At 43.6% G+C, this 21467-nt stretch overlaps 4 protein-coding genes across 5 annotated transcripts; 2 read left to right on the top strand and 2 right to left on the bottom strand.

Annotated features, from left to right (window-relative positions):
• LOC143366899 (DNA-binding protein D-ETS-6) lies at positions 1 to 7302 on the bottom strand. Of its 2 annotated transcripts, XM_076808348.1 has the most exons (5): positions 6944 to 7300; positions 5959 to 6201; positions 828 to 1092; positions 424 to 557; positions 1 to 363 (listed from the first exon to the last, which is right to left on the bottom strand). In XM_076808348.1, exons 1-5 carry the CDS (start codon positions 7092 to 7094, stop codon positions 239 to 241), a joined length of 918 nt encoding a protein of 305 aa, XP_076664463.1. In that variant the 5' UTR covers positions 7095 to 7300; the 3' UTR covers positions 1 to 238. The 2 variants fall into 2 exon arrangements, with proteins under 2 accessions (XP_076664463.1, XP_076664462.1); XM_076808347.1 differs by having other exon boundaries at positions 1 to 557; positions 6944 to 7302.
• Positions 7303 to 10875: 3573 nt separating this feature from the next.
• On the top strand, positions 10876 to 12023 carry LOC143366934 (male-enhanced antigen 1). Its single transcript, XM_076808414.1, has 3 exons — positions 10876 to 11325; positions 11406 to 11477; positions 11555 to 12023. Exons 1-3 carry the CDS (start codon positions 11086 to 11088, stop codon positions 11768 to 11770), a joined length of 528 nt encoding a protein of 175 aa, XP_076664529.1. The 5' UTR covers positions 10876 to 11085; the 3' UTR covers positions 11771 to 12023.
• Positions 11768 to 17096, bottom strand: Gat-1b (GABA neurotransmitter transporter-1B). Its single transcript, XM_076808400.1, has 15 exons — positions 16866 to 17096; positions 16518 to 16757; positions 14972 to 15269; positions 14641 to 14860; positions 14467 to 14568; positions 14223 to 14391; positions 14008 to 14140; positions 13804 to 13938; positions 13605 to 13708; positions 13397 to 13521; positions 13193 to 13305; positions 13002 to 13133; positions 12718 to 12921; positions 12469 to 12636; positions 11768 to 12362 (listed from the first exon to the last, which is right to left on the bottom strand). Exons 3-15 carry the CDS (start codon positions 15203 to 15205, stop codon positions 12261 to 12263), a joined length of 1941 nt encoding a protein of 646 aa, XP_076664515.1. The 5' UTR covers positions 15206 to 15269; positions 16518 to 16757; positions 16866 to 17096; the 3' UTR covers positions 11768 to 12260.
• Positions 17097 to 17289: 193 nt separating this feature from the next.
• Positions 17290 to 21084, top strand: Rnrl (Ribonucleoside diphosphate reductase large subunit). Its single transcript, XM_076808397.1, has 11 exons — positions 17290 to 17451; positions 17576 to 17664; positions 17848 to 18025; positions 18121 to 18484; positions 18578 to 18882; positions 18959 to 19121; positions 19199 to 19587; positions 19672 to 19859; positions 19976 to 20284; positions 20373 to 20561; positions 20659 to 21084. The coding sequence occupies exons 1-11, from the start codon at positions 17415 to 17417 to the stop codon at positions 20914 to 20916; spliced, it is 2469 nt and encodes an 822-aa protein (XP_076664512.1). The 5' UTR covers positions 17290 to 17414; the 3' UTR covers positions 20917 to 21084.
• Positions 21085 to 21467: the final 383 nt, after the last annotated feature.

Below are 21467 nucleotides of genomic sequence, written 5' to 3' on the forward strand. Positions count from 1 at the left end.
TCAAGACAAACAATCATGATTTTATCCAAACACTATATTCTTTCCTGTGCTTCTACGCTTAGCTCGTTTTTAGTAAACAACCTCATCATTTTCCCAGAAAAAAATGGGCCCCTCAGAACGTTTGCCACCTGGGCCCATTTCCTTAAATCCGCCACTGACGACAGTATAATTTCTCATGGTCCGTCGCATGGAATGACATTTCACGTTGCCGAAAATGTAAAACAACTAACTCCTTGTATTACGTCGGTGGAGTATACCGATGGTAAGGCCAGCAGTAATGCGGTGGAGGTGGCGGCGGCGGTGGCGGTGGCGCTAGCGCTGCTGGACCTACCGATACAGATGGTGGTTGCGAACCCGACGGTCCTGTCGGATATAGCTGATGAGTGTGACGCAAATGGTGAGGATAACAATTCGCGCCTGTACCTCGGGACGACGGGGATGCTTCCAACGTGACGCCAGCTTGGGCCTGGCAGGCCATCATTAAGCCGTGGAAATCGAACTTGTAAGCATAACGTTTCCCATGTACCTTCGTCATTATGTTTTTGTCGTAATAGTATCTGCAGGGCAAAGAGAACTTTACATAGCTACTACATAGTATCAGAATATCGTTCACTAAAGAGTTATGTTTGCTTGTTTCTTTAATACAGCAGCTTCGATTGCCACGATCATCATCAGCTACAAGTATACTCCCGGTCCAAGCTTGTCGATCACATATCGCTACCACGCGAACACCGGGCGCTGCATCGACTCAGGCGATTATGCAGCGAACGATGAGATTGCGGCCTGACACAACGTTAAACGATGAAATTTCGGAGGCCCACGTTTACCTGAGGGCCCGGGACAGCTTGTCGTAGTTCATGTTCGGCTTGCTCTTCCGTTCGCCCCATCTCCGCGCTACCTCGTCCGGATCGGTGAGCTTGAATTCCCCGTTCGAGCCCTCCCACGCGATGCAGGATGAATTGGACGAATCCGAGAGCAGCTCCAGCAGGAATTGCCAAAGTTGAACCTGTCCGCCTCCGACCGCCCCGGAGCCGCCGGCTCCTGCTGTCGATCCAATCAGCGAGCAAGTCCGTTGTAGGAGGCTGAACCTCTCTGCGGGAATAGAAGCAGAAACACGCATGCACCAGTCGACCACCGTGCTCCTCTCGCCTCGAGGCGAGGTCGATTCGAGGAGACTAGTGATGGTCGCGCCATCCGTTCTAACATTCTATTTAGAGCCTCTCCTTCGTTCTCTTCCCGCCTCCATTCATATATTCGCACGCCACGCTCGCTTTTTCATACCGATAACCGAATCTTGGTCACCTCTGATCGAGGAAAACGAATAAAGAGAGACTGGACGAGGTCCTCGACGACCTGCGTGGATAGATAGAATCTCGCGGTTTAGATTTCTGTAATCGCTTCCAGCGAAGCTGTCTTTTCTGATATTTTAGATGCTTTTCGCGAGAATTATACTTGTAGTATTAAACGAGTCTATTTATAATTACTGTGGTCTTGTAATTAGAAGGGAGAGGCAGATGTTGAGCTGGTTTAAGCCCCAGAAGAGAAGCTTACGCGAGGAAGCTCATATAGAGTACTCCAATTAATTATTGTACTGTATCTAAACAGGGAGACGTGGCTACTCGTTCGCGACAAGAATGCAGTAACGGTAGATACCGTTGTAAAGAATGGCAGCTGCAGAAGGGTGGAATCTGGTGTCCTGCTGAAGATGCAGCGGATGCGTTTGAATCCTCCACATTACGTGTCGAACGATATCGTGAGCCTAATCCTTCACCGCGCGAGCAACGGTGGTTGACAGGCCCATTGTTAATCCTCTAACCAACATCGGCCACGCTTCTAATACAGCAATCATCCGCGTTTATCGCTTAACCGCCCCACCACCGCATTCCGATAAAAAGTTCGTAGCCATTTCCACGCGGTGCTTGTTTCCACTTAAACGTTCCTCGTGAATTTCAGGATCAACATTGAAAAATGCTCGTGAAATAAGTCTACGCCGATACGGTTTGATTTAAACGGAATAACCGAACTTATGAATCTTTTCTCGGCTGCTTCCTTCATCGTTCCAATTCATCACATCCAATGTTGATGCGCGTTGCACACACCTCGCGCGTAAATGTTGTTAACATTTATCCATAGAACGGTTTTTAATACTCAAGAAACAGCGCGTGCAGGTATGCACGATTCAAACGTTTCCCGCGCGATCGCACGGAGATCTATAGATGTCTGCGTAAGCACGATCCGGGGGAATAATGAAGGAGCGAGGCGCGTGTTACATGTTTAACAGTTCGCACAGGCACGTAGACGAATCTATATACACACGCGCGGGTAGAATGCAGTCTCGATGGCCGATACCGATAAACCGTGGATACGCGCAGAATAAAACGTACCAGTCGGTGGACAGAGAGAAACTGAGCGATCTTTGCCCCCGGTGATTTCAGCCCTTATCGCCCCCACTCTCTAACCCCTGTGGACGGAATACCTTTACACCTCTGTACGGTATGCGAGTGTACCTCTCGCTTCACCCACTCTGGTTATCGCCAGGGCCAATGCCAGCTTACACATTCCAGTCAAACGTCAGCTTCACCCTCTCTTTTACAATGCTCCTGATTCTCTTCTTTTTATTAAGCTTCTCATTTCAGGGCGCATCGACCTACAGATATTTCCTTAGCCGCAGAGCAGAGAAGATGCAACAGAAGTCTCTTGGGAATTCGTCCATTCGTTCACCCTGATTACACGATTCACTCGCCATGAATGGGAAGGTGCAAGGAAATTCGAGGTTTCCAGAGAAACCAGTGCAAAAATGCGAGAACGCAGACCTCCTACCCAGTTGATGGATAGGATGGCGGACTGGGTATATAAATATTGGATGCCAGGAGACAAAGGGGGCCCACCCGCAACTATAAGGCTAGCGCTTAATTTTTATAAGAGATAAAGAAAATTTTGAAGAAATACGTAAGTGGCAAAAAAGTACAATTAAAATTAGGTATATCCGATTTAATGCTTACTTTTAAAATTATGAATCACCGCGTCGAGTGTCCGGAGCTTTAAGCTCACTTGAGCTTAATTAGCCGCCTGGAGTGTTAAGGAATACTCCACTAGTTATGCTGCGTAAACATTCTACTACCTACCTTTGGCACGAACAACTGTGTTGTAACATTGTACCATCGTATTCTTTTTCAATCGCGATCACGCTATTACATATTACCAGAAAAATGCTGGTAATTTTTTTTGTTTCGGTATTACAGCGATTTCGGTAGTATATCGGCTCCGATACAATTTCGCTAACATAATACTGGTTTTAACCCTCTGCTTACGAATATCTTGAAAATTGTGATAATATAGGAAAACCGAAAAAATTACCGGTAAATACAGGTGAATATACCGGTATTTTCATATAGCGGTATGATCTCATACCGGTATTTTCGTATTTCGGTTTCTATAAGGGTTACGAACATACAACCGAATATTATACTACCGGTATTTTACGTACCGGTAGGAGTCCCTGCTTTAAAGCCGTTTTTCTCAAAACTATATTTCTCAAGACGGTGAACATCGTAACTCGGGAACGGATCGATATTGTTTGTTGGAATTTTAACTGATCCTACAAAAGACTTTTCTCCACAATGTGAAACTCGCTCAGTAAGCTGACACCCGGGCCAGTCCGCCACTGGATGAATAGGTACTGAGGAATTTACACTAGGAATAAAAAGTTCTGCGTACACTAAGGTATGCAGAAGTGTCTGTTTATGAAAATATAGAAATATCCTTGAATTCAGGTGAAAATGTATTTGTAACATGTACATGGTATGTTTACGATTCTAGTAATGTCAAAGTAACAAATTAAAAATGACCAGAACTTAAATACAGACTTTATAATATCCGTTGATTTAAGATTATTTACAACTCTTTGAACGGATGAATGTCGTCTTCCTATTATTTTTCCTTTTTCTCGATAACTTTTACCTTCTTTCCACAGTTTCACGATAATTTTCCTTCTACTGACAGAAATTTCTTTTCCTCCGTATTCCATGCTAGTTTTGTTTGTTCAAACCTACTGCACCGTTATAAATAATACACGCACACGCGTATCAATCTGCGCAGAGCTTCGTTAAACCAGAATTAAAGTTAGGAACCGGGGAATCCCCACTCCTGTTTCGGGAAATCACCATTTCACGTAGCCGTACACAGACTTTATCTGGTGACTTTTCAGAGACATTTTTCGTTTTATTGTCTATATTTAACTTCTGGTCATTTTTAATTTGTTACTTTGACATTACTAGAATTATAAACATACCACGCACATGTTACAAATACATTTTCACCTGAACTCAAGGATATTTCTATATTTTCATAAACAGACACTTCTGCATACCATAGTGTATACGCAGACTTTGTATACCTAGTGTATACCTAAGTAGATAACAGAGAACATGGTGCAAGAGCGGGTAAAAGAAGCTCAAAGACGATTCTTTAGGTCCCAGAAGAATATTGGTCCCGCTCTGGTGAAGTCTTGTAGCGCGTATTTCGGGCATCCTGCGCATCCTCGAAGTCTACCTGAGCCTTTGGTATCGCTGGCGCAGAGTCACTTTCGCAAGGATCATCAGCTTCCATGCCGCGCGGGGGATTACTTAATCGAAAAGGTGCACCGCGCCGCCCCCTTTCAACCCTCTCGCGCCGGCTCGTCTGCGATGGCGCGAAAGTTCTGCGGTACCAAGTGACGCGTAAAATTATCCCGTATGCGCCGGAGATTCGGGGGGATGTTTCGCGCTCATCAAGAAAACAATATAGCCGCACCCCGTAGCGGGCTTACCGCCCCTGGCCCGTTAGAGTTTGCCGACCACCCCGAGCCCCCCGCGTCGCCGGCATTAGGGAGGAAGGAGAGGGGTAGAAGCGGTTACTGCGAGGCCGTAACCCCCGATGCCACCACCTTTCCGCCGCCCTAAACACTCGATGGTTTATTCATGAGGGCTCTCTCACCGCGATAACACTGATTCGTTTAATAAACGGCCGCCGCCGGCGCGGAGTGGGGCTCCCCCCCAAGAGCACCTACAACGTTATTCAAACGGACGATATATCTCCGAGGCTTACGCTGCCAAGACTACGCCGCTCTTCTTCGTTCTTCCACGCCCGCGGAAGGCGAGACGGCTTTCCCTCTTTCGCGAGCGGAAAACTCGGGCCCGGCGTTCTTCGCTCCCCGCGCCACGGAATAACTTTTTCTCCGCGCGCGCACCCCCCTCGAAACTTCAGGCTCCCTTTGTTCGTCGAGATCTCCTCGTTCTTTTCCTCCGCGTGCCCTTCGACCCCCTCCTCGCGAGCTTTCTATATTTCACGTTTCAGTGTCGAATTGAAAATTTCGAGGGAGGATGCCTTCTCTACTCCAGCTTCAGACCTGGGCATTTTTTATTCAATAACGAAATGGGATCGTTTAAGTGAGCCAGCTCGGATGGCGGACCGTATTCTGGAGAATCGTACAAACGATCGACATCCTTCTTTCGTCCAATCGAACGCTGGGTTGGTGAAAGAGGAACGAAGAAAGGGGCCAGGCTATTATCGCCTGCGATATTTATTTTTCTGCCGGACCTTTCTTATCTCTAATAGATCGCTCGCTCGTTAAAGCCTTAGATAAGGTCAAAGAGCGGGCGCGAGTGGACCAGCGGAGCCCTGGGGAACGGTTAGCCTCGTCCGGTCATTTTCAATCTGAACCTGGGACCCCTATTAACCTTCCCTAAGCCCCATGGATCCATTTGGACTCGCTGCGGGAATTGTATCAGCAACGGTTGCATCGACTTCCTCGCGATGCTGGGTGTAATAAACGACGCTGTTATACTCTATTCCGAAGCTGATCTTCGAGGTTACATGGCGAGAAGAGTGGCAGAGAGAAGGGGGCAGAGGAAACGGCATACGCTGCGCTCCTATCTAAATAGTAAAATGACGCGTGGAGAGGTGAAAGGATCCACTCACCATCGATCTTCTGCTCCTGCAGCAAATCTGGAGTTTCCACGCCGGTCGCTTGTAATTGCAGGTATCCAAGGTGCCGTGCCAAAGTCTTCCCGCCAGGGATACGTTGCCAGTAATCCGAGGGTAGCTTCAGCAGCTCCTTACCTGTCGATGGGAGCGTAACACTCGGCGGCGGTACCATGGAAAACGCGCGGCCGCACCATGAAACCCACGACGCTATGTGCGTCGAGTTCCATTCCGACGGGTCTGTACGACAGAGTTCATTGTTACTCGTTATACCGTCGCATTATATTAAAGGAAACTTCCGCCAGGTACTTCGCTGAAGAAGACAGCGCTCCAAAGATATTTATACTAAAAGGCCAAGTTGATTGTCCACCCCTGCTGGGACTCATAAAACTACATGCTCCACCCAGATCGCTCAGGGAAAAAACCCTTATTCTATCATATCGTGTACAAAATATGGATCTTCTGATCCGATTAACCGGCTACTACAACGAGCAAACTTATATGCTGATGCAGTTGATTTCTTTCGTGAGTCTGTGGACGTGTTAAAGAGTAAATTGCGCAGAATGCCAGGAGCGAACGATCAAAATAGCTGGTCTGTGTTAGGTCTGGGTTAATCCGTTAACGCGACAAAACTAAATTTAAATAGTATAGACTATTATACACGACTAATACACACTTTTACTTCCACCCCTCACTTTTCACTTTTATTCTACTTTCTATGTATTTATATTTTCACTTTCGTTCTCATCTTCATTTTCATTCTCATTTTCATTCTTATCTTCATCTCCATTTTCATCGTACATTTTTCATTTCTCGTTACTCACTCTTCACCCCTATTTTTTCATTTCTCTCTCCACTGTTAAGTACAATTTCATATACTATTCATACATGTAGATTTATTTTCCTTCAACACGCAAAATGTTACGTGTCCTTGCTATACAATGTGCTCTAACCCGTTTATGATTAATAAATGAATATTTACCAGACGGGACCATCACCGGATCACCCTCCATCTTTCGCCGCTCGGCCGAATCTTTGTCACCAGCGTTCGATCCACTCTCGCGTCCGTCCCGACGTCTGATCGATGGCATAAATTTGAAACTCGCTCGCCAACGAATCGCCAATTCAAGCATCTTTCCCGTAGCCTCTGCGTTCGCCAATGATGCCAGGCGCGCACGGTCGGACTCCTCTGCTCGCTTTAAAACACCACCATCCGCATCCTGCGCGGCAATACACTCGCCGAGATGTTATCCCAGTGGCACGTTCCTTGCACCGCAGATATCGTTTATTCGCCCATTTCTTCCTTCCCAGACGCGCGACCCTGCCTGCTGGCTTCATCTCCGCGCGCCGTCGCGCGATTTTTTCTCACCGATCACCGAGGATGAACATGATTCGGTGCTCTTGTTCCTCTCCAACTGCCGATGACTCACCGACATGTGTAATACATAAGCTGGACATTTGCTCTTTAATGTACGAATCGCAGCGCTGGGGATTCTTCCCGCCTAGGCTAGTTCAGATTAATCGGACTGTTCCAGAGGAACCTTAATCCGCTGGAAGGATCCCCATCGACGGAGTAGAGGCAATCGCTCTCGGGATCGCAGTGACTCGAGCACCGTCCGATTCACTCGTTTCCTTGAAGCGAGCCGCGTGCGTCATCGGGGCTCGCCGATTTCTCCGCTGGATCCTGCCCGGCAGTTCTCTCGCGTCAGCTTCAGCCGAGAAACCGGATGGAAAAGGCCACCTGGTAATCGACGTTATTTTCTCCGGACGAGGATCCGGGCGGAGCACACGCGCTCGAGATTATCGCGTAAGTAATCGTGTCAGGGTGATTATCGGTTTGGAGAAACTTGCATTCTTAAATCAGTGAGTTGCAAACTGTTCTATTCCATTCTGTGAGTTTAAAGAAGTTTCTCCCCTGCCGCAGCTAATTGCAAGCTTGTCGCCGGACACTTTACGAGTCTCGGAGCCACTAGGGATCTTTATTTATCTCCTGCACGCCGAGACGTGGATGAAATCGAATTTAATGTACCACCTCGGTGCTCTCACATAGTCTTGCGGGATCTCTAAGTAGTCACCGTAAGAGCGATCCCGGTACACTTCGTCATTCGCGGTAGACGAGTCGCGGATGCTTACTGATCTATTAATCCATCGATCACTGTAGCAAGGTACGGTCCCGCTCATCTCCACGAAATTTTGCACGCCGGCCTCCCACGTGGACAGCACGAGGAACGTCTCCTGCAACCACTTTACCCGTCCGCTACGTCTCTACGAGATCACCGACGACGGACACGCCGGTTCTAAAGAAACGATCACCTCTTGATGTGGAATCAGCCGCGTGCTTCCCAGAGTGTCGTCACGTTTGCGAGGGACGGTGGCCGTGAATGGAGTCGATGCCGAAGGCCCCATTGGCGGAGTATGGATTCCTGGAATCAAGAAGGAGACCGGTCGGTTTCGGGGCGTACATCGCCGACCGCTGAATCACGGCTGATCGGCCATCTTTACCTATTTTTTTTTTTTTTTTCTTCGTCATCCTCCTCTTGGTCTTATTCCGGGCACTGGGCGAGCCAGCGCTGAACCGTGCGCGATGTAACCTTTCGAAAGTGTTAGCAATGCACCCTTTTCTTTTTTTGCTGTGTAGCTTCTTCTGCGGTTTCACGATCTTTATTGGCCCACAGATCGTTTCGCAAAGTTCTCGCTGGCGATCCCGACCAGTCGCCATTGAATAGATTTTGCTTTGAAAGGCAAATTTTATGATACATAATAGCGATTGCATTAAGGGGTCTCCCTACCTTGGCGGGCGAAGAATAATGCGAACTTTGGGAATTTTTTAAAACAATACCATTAAGTATATTTACCTCCAGCTCTGTGGATTTATTTGTCAAGCTTTAGAGAATATGAAGAAAAAATTATATGCAAATGTAGTGGGTATATCCGGAGTTATAACGCTTCAAATAGAGCGCCTTACAAAAATCAGATGCGCATGGTTAGCATAACATCAGCCGTTGTAGTTGTCTGAAATGAAAAATTTAAAATTTTGTGTAGTCTGTGTGAGAGGGGCTATCGTCTGAATTAGATTAAATGAGAAATACTGAAAAGTAAAAAAGAAGTGACAGCGTCTAAAATAGACATCGATTTCTGCAAAAAATTCGCTGTTTTTTTAGGTCGCAAGAGTCTAATTTTGCACAAACCGGCTTAGTTTTATTAACAACGAGAAAGGGAGATCTACTGAAGATATATTCCGAGTTTAAAGTAAATCGGGTGATTGGTTTTTGAGATATCGTGCTAACTAAATAATTCGAAAAACAATGTTTTGAGAAAGACCCGTTTAAAGTTTTAGGTATCGTTATTTTTTAATTAAATTTTTCGTAAAATGTTGCCTAAATATGTACAAATATAGGCGTAAAGTTTTCAATTAATATAATTTGAAGGTTTCTCTTAAAAAAAATCGCAAATATCGCGCTCCACTTCAGGCCGTCGAAGTTGAACGACTGAAATCGACGGTTTCTTGCCGATTGGATTACTTAGACAATAATTAATAAATATTTATTTTATAAATATATATAAATAATTAATAAGTATTTATTTTATAAATATATATAAATAAATATAAATATTTATAATAAAAAATATATTTTCTGCAAGTTTAAAGATGCCTCCTTATATCCGAAAAGAGTTAAATCCACTGCGACCAACAGTTTCTTAAAAAAAAAATCTTAAATATCAGTTACTTTTGGGGCTGTTAGACGAGAATCTCCCCCTTAAGTTCGATATTATAAATCAATGTAATGGAGATGTTCAGTGGTCAAGATGAACGAAACATCCAAGTTTTATCTGTTGCTCGCATATAGAAATTGTTTGAAGTAATCACTGTGGACTTGAATGTGATCCTTAAAGCGATTTATCATTGGCATTCTGATACGATCAGGAGTTTCTGCTGTTGATGTATGGGGCGTTAATGATAAGTACTGCATAGAGTTACTGAAACGTGAGAGCAACTATAATTATACAGGAAGGCTCAGAAGGACATTTATATGAACGTCCCTTTCTTTGAAATTATATCCATAGTGTAGGAAATATCCTGCATACACATACGTTCTTCGAATATGGCTTCAAGATTTTAGTCGGCCAGATGTAAGAAGTTCAAGCTGTGCCCTGGTAAATTTAATGGCCCACATATTCTATATTCGCCTCGGTTTTTGTCCAGGCGATTACTAATGTTCTGAGAAGAGCAGCTGATCGCGTTTACTTATTCGTCGCAAGGGGCGCGCAGGTCTTTGCTTTCCTTCTTCCTTAAGTCTCATCGAACTTTTATTTTCATATAATTCTGCGTCACCCTGTTCTTCATTCATTCCGATCCAAATTAAATACGAACTCAAGGGACACGTGCATACAATTTGAACATTCTTCTAATAGAATGGCACAGTGTCTTTAACGGCTCAAAGTGAAGAAAATTGTCATACTTATCTTATCAATGCACTTTCTTATGAAACTCAACGTTGCCGACATTCCGTCCTACGTTATCGACGTGGAAAAATTCGAAATAGAAACAGCGTGCGCTGTCGATGCCATACCGTATTTCGAATATCAAAAAATTGATATTTCCAGCGAAATAATAATTGCGACACGAATATGTTCGTGATAAATATTGGCAGTTATGATTGCTAGAAGTGGAGGGACAAAGTGTTTTTTAAAACCTAACATTCTAGAGAACTTTCTTTATATATAAATGTTTATTACAAATGCACAGATGTCTGCTAGAGATATTAACGTACTTACATTGATTTCTTTAAACGCGCGCAATATATAGACAGCAGTAGATTGATATTTCTCAGGGAAAATAAAGTTTCCGCTCTCCTGGCGCTTATCTGGAGCCGCAGGATTCATCTGAGCACACGGTAGACTGAAAAGTACGTGGAATCAGCTGTGAGCTGTCAAACCTCCGTATTTTAGACAATTTCTCGACATTCGCAAATCGCTCCGTTCGAAATATTTCAGCAAAGAGTTCGCTAGTACAATTCGAATTCCATTTAGCTCGTATAAGACCAATTCTTCTAAGTTTCTAATACAGAGAGAATCGTTGATCGCGAAAGTGGGGTTAGGAACTTCCGACCGTGAATAAAATAGATGATATATTCATTCGGAACAAAATCAAGTAGTGCTAAAAATATAGAAACAAAGGGATGCACAATGTCTCCTGACCCTACGCAGCAACCTATCGAGGAAACATTAACGGCACCGAACTTACAACTTGATGCTAGAGGAATGAATGATTCGGACAGCGAAGACGATGATGCAGGAATGGCAGGATACGTACCTTTATCTCAAATGCCCGCGGATAGTGATCCAATGTTATACGAGGATGATGTACGTTACTTGTTCCTTACCGGCTTAGTATTCGCAGGGGATGAATTTTTATGTTATAAGTCCGACGCTTTAATTCGCAGGATGACGAATGGGCATCCAATGCGGGCGAACCTAGTCAATCGTTGCCGCTACCGTCGATGGAACTGCAACCTGTAATTAGTAGTTTGGATTTGTGAAAATAGTGCTATTGTATCTTCTTTGCATCTATTGTCATCTGCCTTTTGTATAGGACTGCATGTCAGAAACAATTGAGGTCTGGTCGTCTCCCCATAATCGATCGAATATCGATATGGACGCGGATAAAATCAATCAAGTAAAGTCCATGATGGCATCGTTCACGCTACCGACTACGGCGATTCCTGAATGGGCAAATACTGTGTCCGAAGACGAGTGGAAGGAACGACTTATTGGACGCATTAAAGAAATACAAAATAGGGAGAAATGAATTTAAGTATTTTTAATTGATATTTTTACATGGATTTATGTGCGATTTGTTACGAGCTAGAAGTTAATTTCCTCTTCCGTTCCTTCGAGTTTCAAACTTTCGTGAAACCGTTAATAAGAACGAACAGATACTTTCACTCGTTTCTACCAGTTTCTGTGCATTGGATATGATGCACACCTTCTTCAATTGTATACGGTAGACAAATCTGACAGTGTGTAAATTATGACAAATAAAAGTATTTATTTTATCTTAATTACACTCTAAATATCGAAATTCGAACCCCCTTATCTCCTATAAGTGTGTACCTTATATTGCCGGTGCATTTCACTTTGTACCAACGCTAGCTTTTTATTTGTCATGATAAATGATTACATGATTATGTGTAATGGTATTGTTCAACGTATGAAATCACGTTTTCCTCCAGTCATACTTGGAAATAACACACATGCATCGTTGATGGTCATTGAATAAGGGCATAATGCACATAGTGTTAGAGCTCGTGTTCCGCATTCATAGTGGCAGGTTTGATTGGATTCATTTTCATTCTTAAAGTGGCAACGTCGTCTTCTATTCTTATTAGTTTCCGGAATTTCTGGAAGAAGAGTACTCGATAAATCTTGCACAATCGACGAGTATCGATGTTACAAGCTTGGAATATCAAGACAATAGATCGAATAGATGGTTTTTAAGTGATATACCTCGGAGGCAGTTCCAGATGTTGTGCACCAGATGTAGATCATATAGATTGGGATACATAACATCGAGGAGAGACCACAAAACCATCCTAATACATGACTCCACCATGGATACTCGTACGTCAAATATTTCACGGGGACAAACTTGATTATGTTGAACGTGAAGACTCCCTAAATTCAGAATCGAAGACGTTATTTACATTGTAACGTTACAAAAATAGATTGAAGATTACGCGCTTCGCAATATCTTACCATACACACAACAGGAGTAGTAAACGTCCAGCATATCTTCCACCAACAGCAAGGGTAATAACCAATCATGTCACGAATACCATCGTAGAAGCGATTCACTCCGTATGCCCACGAGATAGAAACGCACTCGAAAAACATTAAGAAAAGTAGACAGAATCCGCTCACGGCGTATGAATCTAAGAGTTGAAATACGTACATCCCTCCCTAAAAATGTGAGAATATATTCATTTAACATAGTAGTTTGATACGCGTTCCACAAAGAGAACATTTCATCGGATGCCTACTTCAGTAACGCAAGATAAACCGATGAGGTACGAGATAAAGCATACGATCGCTATGAACAATTCTTTTCTCTTCCTTAGAAGGTGCGGCCATTCATCTACAGCGGCTGTTATGAAGCCCTCGACTGTACAAAACTACAAAAGATAACAATCATAATTATCGAGGATAGCCTTATTAAGACGTTTCAAATTACCTGGCTGTCCAAACCGATAAGAATAAGCATGAAGAAGAATAAACAAGCCCAGATCGATGATCCCGGTAGTTCCAGAACTGCGGAGGGATAAACCAGGAACGCTAGTCCTGGACCTAATTAGACGATGAAAAATATAGAAATTAAAGGCAGAAACGCAGAATTACAATATACGCAGGTTTCTGATTTCATAGTAGATATGATTACCGGAGGCAGCTACGTCCGCAACAGGTTTCTGTTGTTGGTGGGCCATGAACCCAACCACGGAGAATATAACAACGCCGCTGAGCATACTGGTACACGAGTTCACCGTGCAGACGATGAGCGCATCTCTGAGACAAATAGAAATATATTAATTGATATGTATCAAGCAGCGTCATTCCTACTTTATGGAAATTACTCTTGAGTCACTCACTTATAAACGTTATTGTTGAACTTGTTGTAACTTCCTAGGGCAACCAGCGCGCCCAAGCCCAGCGCGTAGGAGAAGAATATTTGCGTCACCGCGTCTATCCATACCTGTGGATTTTTATCGAGACATTAACTAAATCGTAATTTATACGATTAAACAATAACGTTGCGAATCAACGAGTGAAGAATATACGCCCGAGTACCTCAGGATCGCCGAGCTTCGAAAGGTTTGGAGTCGCATAATATCTCAAGCCTTCCATTGCTCCAGGAAGCGTTAATCCTCTCACCAGGAGGATCGCCAAGCACGCGTACGGGAACAACGATGTAAAATAAACGACCTGCGTAAAGTTTCACGATTAACGATACGCATATCTCACCAACGGGCGACGGTAACATTCTGGGATTACTTTTCCGGTCCATCTCACGCCTTTCCAAATACAGAAGTAACACATGATCCAGACGACGGCCAGTGTACCAGCCAGCTCCCATCTTATCGAGCCCACGTGCTCTATACCGTCGGAGATTTGAAGGGTGCGCCTCCTTTTCGAAAGGACAGAATAATGAGCCAAAGTGTTTGTTCCGAGCGAGAACTTAAATATCCCCCTTTCCTGTGCGAACTTACTCCCAGAATTCTTTCACTGGGTCCTTCAGTAAGCTCTGGCTTAAGTTGCCGATCGAAGTGGCGCATATAGTGTCGTCGTTCTCGGGCCAGCACAACGCTTCCAAACGCTCCGCGGAGGTCAGGCAGTAACGCGTGTTCCAGGAGTTACTGCACGCTCTCCATGGCACGTCTGTACAGATTTAGGAGACAAGCTTTATAAAGGAATTCTACTCGACGTGCAAAGACTGTCGCGCGTGCTCCATACCGATTCGTAAGGAAACTAAAAAGTAGAAGAGCGCCCAGGCCAGGATGATGATGTAGTAGATGTTCGTCCAACAGGAGAGCACGCAGGTAGCGTATCCGATACCTGTTATTGTTGGATGATGGAGAGTTGCGATTACTGTTCGGTCACCGGTGTGAAGTGACGTAAAATGCGAACCTTTGAAAATCGGAGCTATCTTGAAGACACCCAATCCACCTATAGTCATCATCTGTCCCAGAGACAGCTCCATGAGGAACATGGGCACCCCGGCCAGCGCAAGAGCGATAAAGTAAGGAACCATGAAAGCACCACCGCCATTCTTGTAGCAGAGGTAAGGGAAACGCCACAAATTTCCTAATCCTATTGCCAATCCAACTACCGATAAGATGAACTCGACCTTGAAAAGAGCGGGGACAGGTCTGCATTAGGTATCTACATGCATAACGTTTTGTTGCAGGAGTTGCTCTCCACTGTTACGAATTTGCGACAGTGATTCTCACGGATTCACCTTGCTGCTCCAAGTTCCTCGGTCCGGTAAGGCTTTCGGCTCGGTGTAAGCGGTGGACTGCAGGCATTGAATCGCCTCGAAGCGGAAGTCCTGCTCCTTCCCGCCATTCGAGACTCTCAAGGGCGGTTCAGCGAACAAGGCTTTCAATTCTTGGACGGGATTGACGGGCTTGTTGGGCAGAGGACTGGTCGACCTGTCCACCTTGGGTAGTTTAGCTGATCCACTCGAAGGCATTATTTTTAAATCCGAAGTATAGAATGGTTCGAATTCACCTCATCCTATCGAGTCTCGCTCGAATCTGCAAACATGCAAGTCTCTCTAAAGCGAATCCTAAGGATCATTCATATTCTTCAGTATTCAGCTACGTTACATCCGTTGCTTTTCAATGAACGTTCACTGCTCGACCCATGTTTCTGTTTGCAGAGTGATTAAACCGTTCTCCTGGTCTATATACGCTTCGACGTTTAAGTTTAAGTAAACGACAGGAGCGGTGCTAATGGGGACCAGTTTCTAGCGGGTAGTCGGTGAAAGATGACGCGATCATTCCTGGAGAACTTTTAAATGTCGAGCGGTCATCGTCACTGCGTGAGACACGGCTCCGGTACAAGGGTCTTGATGATGATGGATGACAGACAACGAGCCACTTCCGGGAATCACGTTTGTCAAACGTAGTTCCCATCGGGCAACCTTGTCCCATTTTAGATTAACCATCGGTGAAAGAAACGATGTCATCGGGAGAGATCGTCACGTGGAACGGCGATGCCGCCGATCGGCGGACGTCTCGCCGCGATGCATCATCGCGCCGAGTTAAAGTTCCAATTCGCAAAGTGGGATGTGGAGAATTATTCGTCCGCGGATCTGCCGTTCCACCTTAAACGCCCGAGCTCCTCTCCGAAGAATTATCGCGGCCGTGGCGGCGAATCGATTCGAGGATCGGCCGATTTCCGGGGCCCAAGCAAGATCGCGCCGTGAGCAGAGGATCGTTAATGAATTCACGGGGTGCAACGTCCTTTAAAGATACCATTCCGGGTGTAAAACGATTTACAACTTCTGCTCTTCAATTGTGTAATAAGCTCCAATTGCATGCGGCAGCCGACTTAAACGAATGAAGATAAATAAAGTTTGGGATAATTTCCCTCCTCTGTTTGCATCAATTCCAATGGTGCGTCAGCGGAAAAGTACAACGATGGATGTTACGTTATTCTTCAAGTTGTCGTCACAAGCAAGAGCATAAAATATCTCTGTGATCTGTAACACGAACCCGAATATTTCCTTCGGCGAGGAGAGAGAACGGCCATCCCTTCTCGCTTTCCGCTCCAATAGGCTAGGCTTTTGGTATCCCGTGAAAAACGAAAGAAGGGAGGAGCGGTGGTAGATAAAGCCTAAAGGAGACATTCGAGAACGTTTGACCGTGGCAGTTAGTCTTGAATAGATCTGATGTGATCACTGAGCAAGTATTAACCGACACTTTATTGGCGATGGTAATCGGCGCTCGCGGAGAAAGGATACTGTTATTTGGCCCATGCAAGTCGAGCAATGTACGTACGTGTCCACGGCCTCGCAAGCGGCGATCCGAACGAGATTTCCACTGGGCCGATAATATCTGATAACGGCGTGATGATAGAACGTCAATGGGCGAGAAAGTTTTACAGAGCGTGTCGTCCGTCGGCCCGCGTCGTTACGTTCACAAATCGCGCTCAGGAACGGCCGAGTGCCGAGATTTCTCTGGCGTACCCTAGCAGTTCTACCCCACAATGCCGTTCAAGTCCCCCAGGCACCAACACACCTATCGTTTCATTCAACAAATTAGTGCCACAGTGTCACTCTATATTTAGGTGCACTATGCGAAGGATGAGAGGGCCCCTGGTGTACGCTAATAACCGATTCACCATACCGATGCATGCGGCCACGAATTGCTCCCTTCTGCGACGAGCCTAGCTTAAAACGCTATAGATCACGCTCGGTCTTGACTTTGTGCCTACGGTTAATATCACCGACTCGTTTGAAAAGTAAGAATTACGTCGACGCTTCTACTCTGATTCTTCTAGGCTGCAACGGAAATTCAATGCCTTCACTTTGTATATAAACCTTGAACAGTTTTGTAGCAGCTTAATGTTGATATTATTTGTAACAAGGTCTGTGGAATCTTTTCATTTTAATTGTCTCAATTACTGTACATTCCTTCGCGCAAGGATGCCACTAAAAAGACTCGCTGATTAATGGGATGTAGGAAAACCTGTTCAAATATTAAATAGAGTTTAAATATTGAACAGGAAACAGTTTCGTACGGACGGCATTGATAGTTGTATCACGTGATTAACCCCACTTCCGGTTCGCGCCAAAAGCCGGAACAACACAAACTAAGAGAACACCGTATTTTCGTAGGGCCAGGGAGATTTTGGAGAGCTTTATAGATTTAAGAGAGAATTATCGCGAATCGAAAATGGGTGGAAAAGGAAAGATGTTCGTACTAAAACGTGGTAAGTATCGTAAGGTGTAATCGAAATATTAATATCTTTATATACCGTTGCTTCACGAAGTTTAAATTTGTTCCATCGCAAACGCAGTTTGCTGTGACATTAAACTGAGCTTTATCATTGATAGATGGACGCAAAGAAGATGTTCATTTCGACAAAATAACGTCTAGGATCCAAAAATTATGCTACAATCTAGACATGGATTATGTGGACCCTGTAAGTTTAATTACCAAGTATTTGTTGCTCGTTGTACATGAATGAAAGCTGCCTTGTACCGCAGCATGACACAGTACTCTACAAAGTACAATTAAAGTTACTTTCTACCACTGCTTTGTAAAAACATTCTGTTCCTGAGGTTATAGAATTAAGATTAAACTGTTAATTTCTCTGCCCTCACAGGCTGCGATTACTTTCCGTGTTATCAGTGGTTTATATTCAGGAGTTACCACTGTTGAATTGGATAATCTTGCTGCTGAAACTGCAGCTACTATGACCACCAAACATCCAGATTATGCTATATTAGCTGCAAGGATTGCGGTTTCTAATCTTCATAAAGAAACGAAGAAGAGTTTCAGTGGTAATGCAGAGGATACAAATTACTTTTGTATCCCTTTACGTTTGATCGATGATCACTGGCTTTCTCTCATTTCGACTATTTCGTTTTGTTTGCAGAGGTGATTCACGATTTGCACCATGTGAGGGAACAATATACAGATAACGCCAGGCCTGTTATTAGCAAAGAGTATTATAATATCATAAAAAATAATGCGACCAAGTTAAATTCTGCTATAATTTATGACAGAGATTTCAGTTACAATTATTTTGGCTTTAAAACGCTGGAGAGAAGTTACTTATTAAAAATATATGGAAAAGTTGTGGAGAGGCCACAGCATATGTTAATGAGAGTCGCGGTAGCTATTCATGGCGAAGATGTCGATAAAGCTATAGAGACTTATAATTTCTTATCGGAACGATACTTTACACATGCATCGCCGACGCTCTTTTCTGCGTGTACTTTGAGACAGCAGATGTCTAGGTAAGTTCCTAATAATTACGATTATGTTCTAATCTAGCGATTAAACTGATAGTATTTCAATCTGGAATATTAATTGGACCCTTATCTACTCAGTTGTTTCCTCCTGACGATGAGCGAAGACAGTATCGACGGAATTTACGACACATTAAAAAGATGCGCGCTTATTAGTAAATCAGCTGGCGGTATTGGACTTAATGTACATTGCATTCGAGCAAAAAGCACACCGATAGCTGGTACACTTGGTGTATCTAACGGTTTGGTTCCAATGCTCAGAGTGTATAATAATACAGCTCGATATGTCGATCAGGGTGGAAACAAAAGACCAGGAGCGTTCGCTATATATTTGGAACCATGGCATTCAGATATTTTTGAATTTCTGGATCTCAAAAAGAATACTGGTAAATTGCTGAATAATTATTTGTATTTTCAATGCTTCTCGGCTCTGGTAATATTGAATTTAACATTATTTATTAGGCAAGGAGGAACACAGAGCGAGAGAACTGTTCTATGCCCTATGGATTCCTGACCTATTCATGAAAAGGGTTCTGGAGAATGGTGTCTGGACCCTAATGTGCCCACACGAGTCTCCTGGCTTAGCTGATGTCTGGGGTGATGAATTTGAAGCTCTTTATACACGGTACGTTGTCGTGCAATCAACAGAATGTATGACAAAAATTACGAACTTTTTATTCTGACTTAAATGTGCTTTATCAGGTATGAGAACGAAAAAAGATATAAACGGCAAATTCCAGCCAGAGACCTATGGACGGCTATTCTTATAGCGCAAGTTGAAACAGGAACTCCGTACATGCTCTATAAAGATCACTGCAACCGTAAATCAAACCATCAAAACATAGGAACGATCAAATGTAGTAATTTGTGTACAGAAGTTGTACAATATTCTAGTCCGGACGAAGTTGCTGTCTGCAATTTAGCTTCGATTGCCGTCAATATGTTCGTAAATGCTGCGACTAAAACTTTCGACTTCGAGAAGCTTCGTAAAGTCACCAAAGTTGTCACTCATAATTTGGATAAAGTTATCGACGTCAATTACTATCCAATTCCAGAAGCAAAAACATCCAATTTAAGGCACAGGCCTATTGGTAAATAATATTCAGTTGTTATCTATAAAAAGTATCCGTTCGCGCGTTTGTACTGTTTATAAATATTTGTCGCGCTTATTACAGGGATTGGGATACAAGGACTCGCAGACGCGTTTCTCTTAATGCGGTATCCCTTCGAAAGTGAAGAGGCACAAAAGCTTAATATTCAGATATTCGAAACGTTATACTACAGCGCGCTAGAAGCTAGTTGTGAGATTGCCAAGGACAAGGGTACATACGAAACATACGAAGGCAGTCCAGTTAGTAAAGGCGTAAGTGAATTGAATTTAAGGGGCAATTAACTTTTATACCAATATTAAATTTATTATAATTCTTGCGATGTGTCGCGTTAAATTATAATGTATTAGTAATATCAATACGCTTTCAGATATTACAATATGATATGTGGAATGTTACGCCAACTGATCTGTGGGATTGGAGTGCACTGAAACAAAAAATCGCCAAACACGGAGTTAGAAACTCTTTGCTGATTGCGCCCATGCCAACAGCATCTACCGCGCAAATTTTAGGGAACAATGAATCTATAGAACCATATACCAGTAACATTTATACAAGGCGAGTTTTATCTGGAGAATTTCAAATTGTCAATCCTCACCTATTACGAGACTTAACGGAAAGAGATCTTTGGAACGAGGACGTGAAAAATGAAATTATAGCAGATAATGGTTCTATTCAGGTTCGTATTAATCTACATTTCTCATTTGTACCAGTAGCGCAATATCGATTAAAAAGAAGCATGTATTAATATAATTTTAAATATGCAGGGTGTTCAATGTATACCGAACGAGTTGAAAATGCTTTACAAAACAGTTTGGGAAATACCGCAAAAGACGATTTTGAAAATGGCAGCAGATCGTGGTGCCTTTATCGACCAGTCGCAATCATTGAATGTTCATATGGCTAAACCGACGACGGAAAAATTGACTTCAATGCATTTTTATGGATGGCAAATGGTAATCTCGACAAATTGGATTAACGTTACATTTTTTTTTTATCTTACTTTTAGCTTGGTCGTAATTTACGGTATGAAAAATACTTTGTTATTTGTAGGGTTTGAAGACCGGTATGTACTACTTAAGAACGAAACCGGCAGCGAATGCTCTTCAGTTTACAGTGGATAAATCGAAACTACGAAATACCAGCATCGCCTCGGCCAACCAGACCCTGAATTCGGAGAATGAGACCGAGGAGGAATTCGCCGCTGTACAAAATAATGGATGGTTGCAAAGTAGAAGTAACGAAGATATAGAAACTGTGCTCGCGTGTTCTCGCGAGAACGGAGATGCGTGTATGGCGTGTGGATCATAAGAATTATCATTCACAAGTAGTCTAAATCGTACTTAAGATTTTTGAATTTTTTATCTAGGAATACTATAAACGTTAAGTATTCTATATTTTTATAAGTATTATATTTAAACGCCCCTTTTGTAGCGTTGTGATTTTTAGAAGACCGTCAAATACAGTGTTTCATCCCCATTTTCATTTGTATCTTGTTATAGTCGACTGCACGATATAGTATTTCGTTCAGACCTTCGCGCGGTACAGAATACCTAATCAACTAATTTGCAAACAATGTTGATAACGAAGTGTTGAGGGATAGAGCTACTACGGCAGTCAAGTGAAATGTCAAAATTACAGACGCGTTATGTGTGTATAGCCAACACTCCCTTGCTCAGATGTTTGCGCTTGTGCAAGCGAGAGTTAGGAGAATCGTTCCCCCACCACTCGTGAAGAATTCCGCTGGACAGGGATTCTCATGATCACGGATACTTGACGCGCAATAGATTGAAATGCAAGAGACTACCGTGATGATGAGAATCTCTATTAGTAGACTTCCTCAGGAGTGGAGGGGACCGGTT

Source organism: Andrena cerasifolii, chromosome 3 (assembly GCF_050908995.1).
Source record: "Andrena cerasifolii isolate SP2316 chromosome 3, iyAndCera1_principal, whole genome shotgun sequence".
In the NCBI taxonomy this organism is placed as follows: Eukaryota; Metazoa; Arthropoda; class Insecta; order Hymenoptera; family Andrenidae; genus Andrena; species Andrena cerasifolii.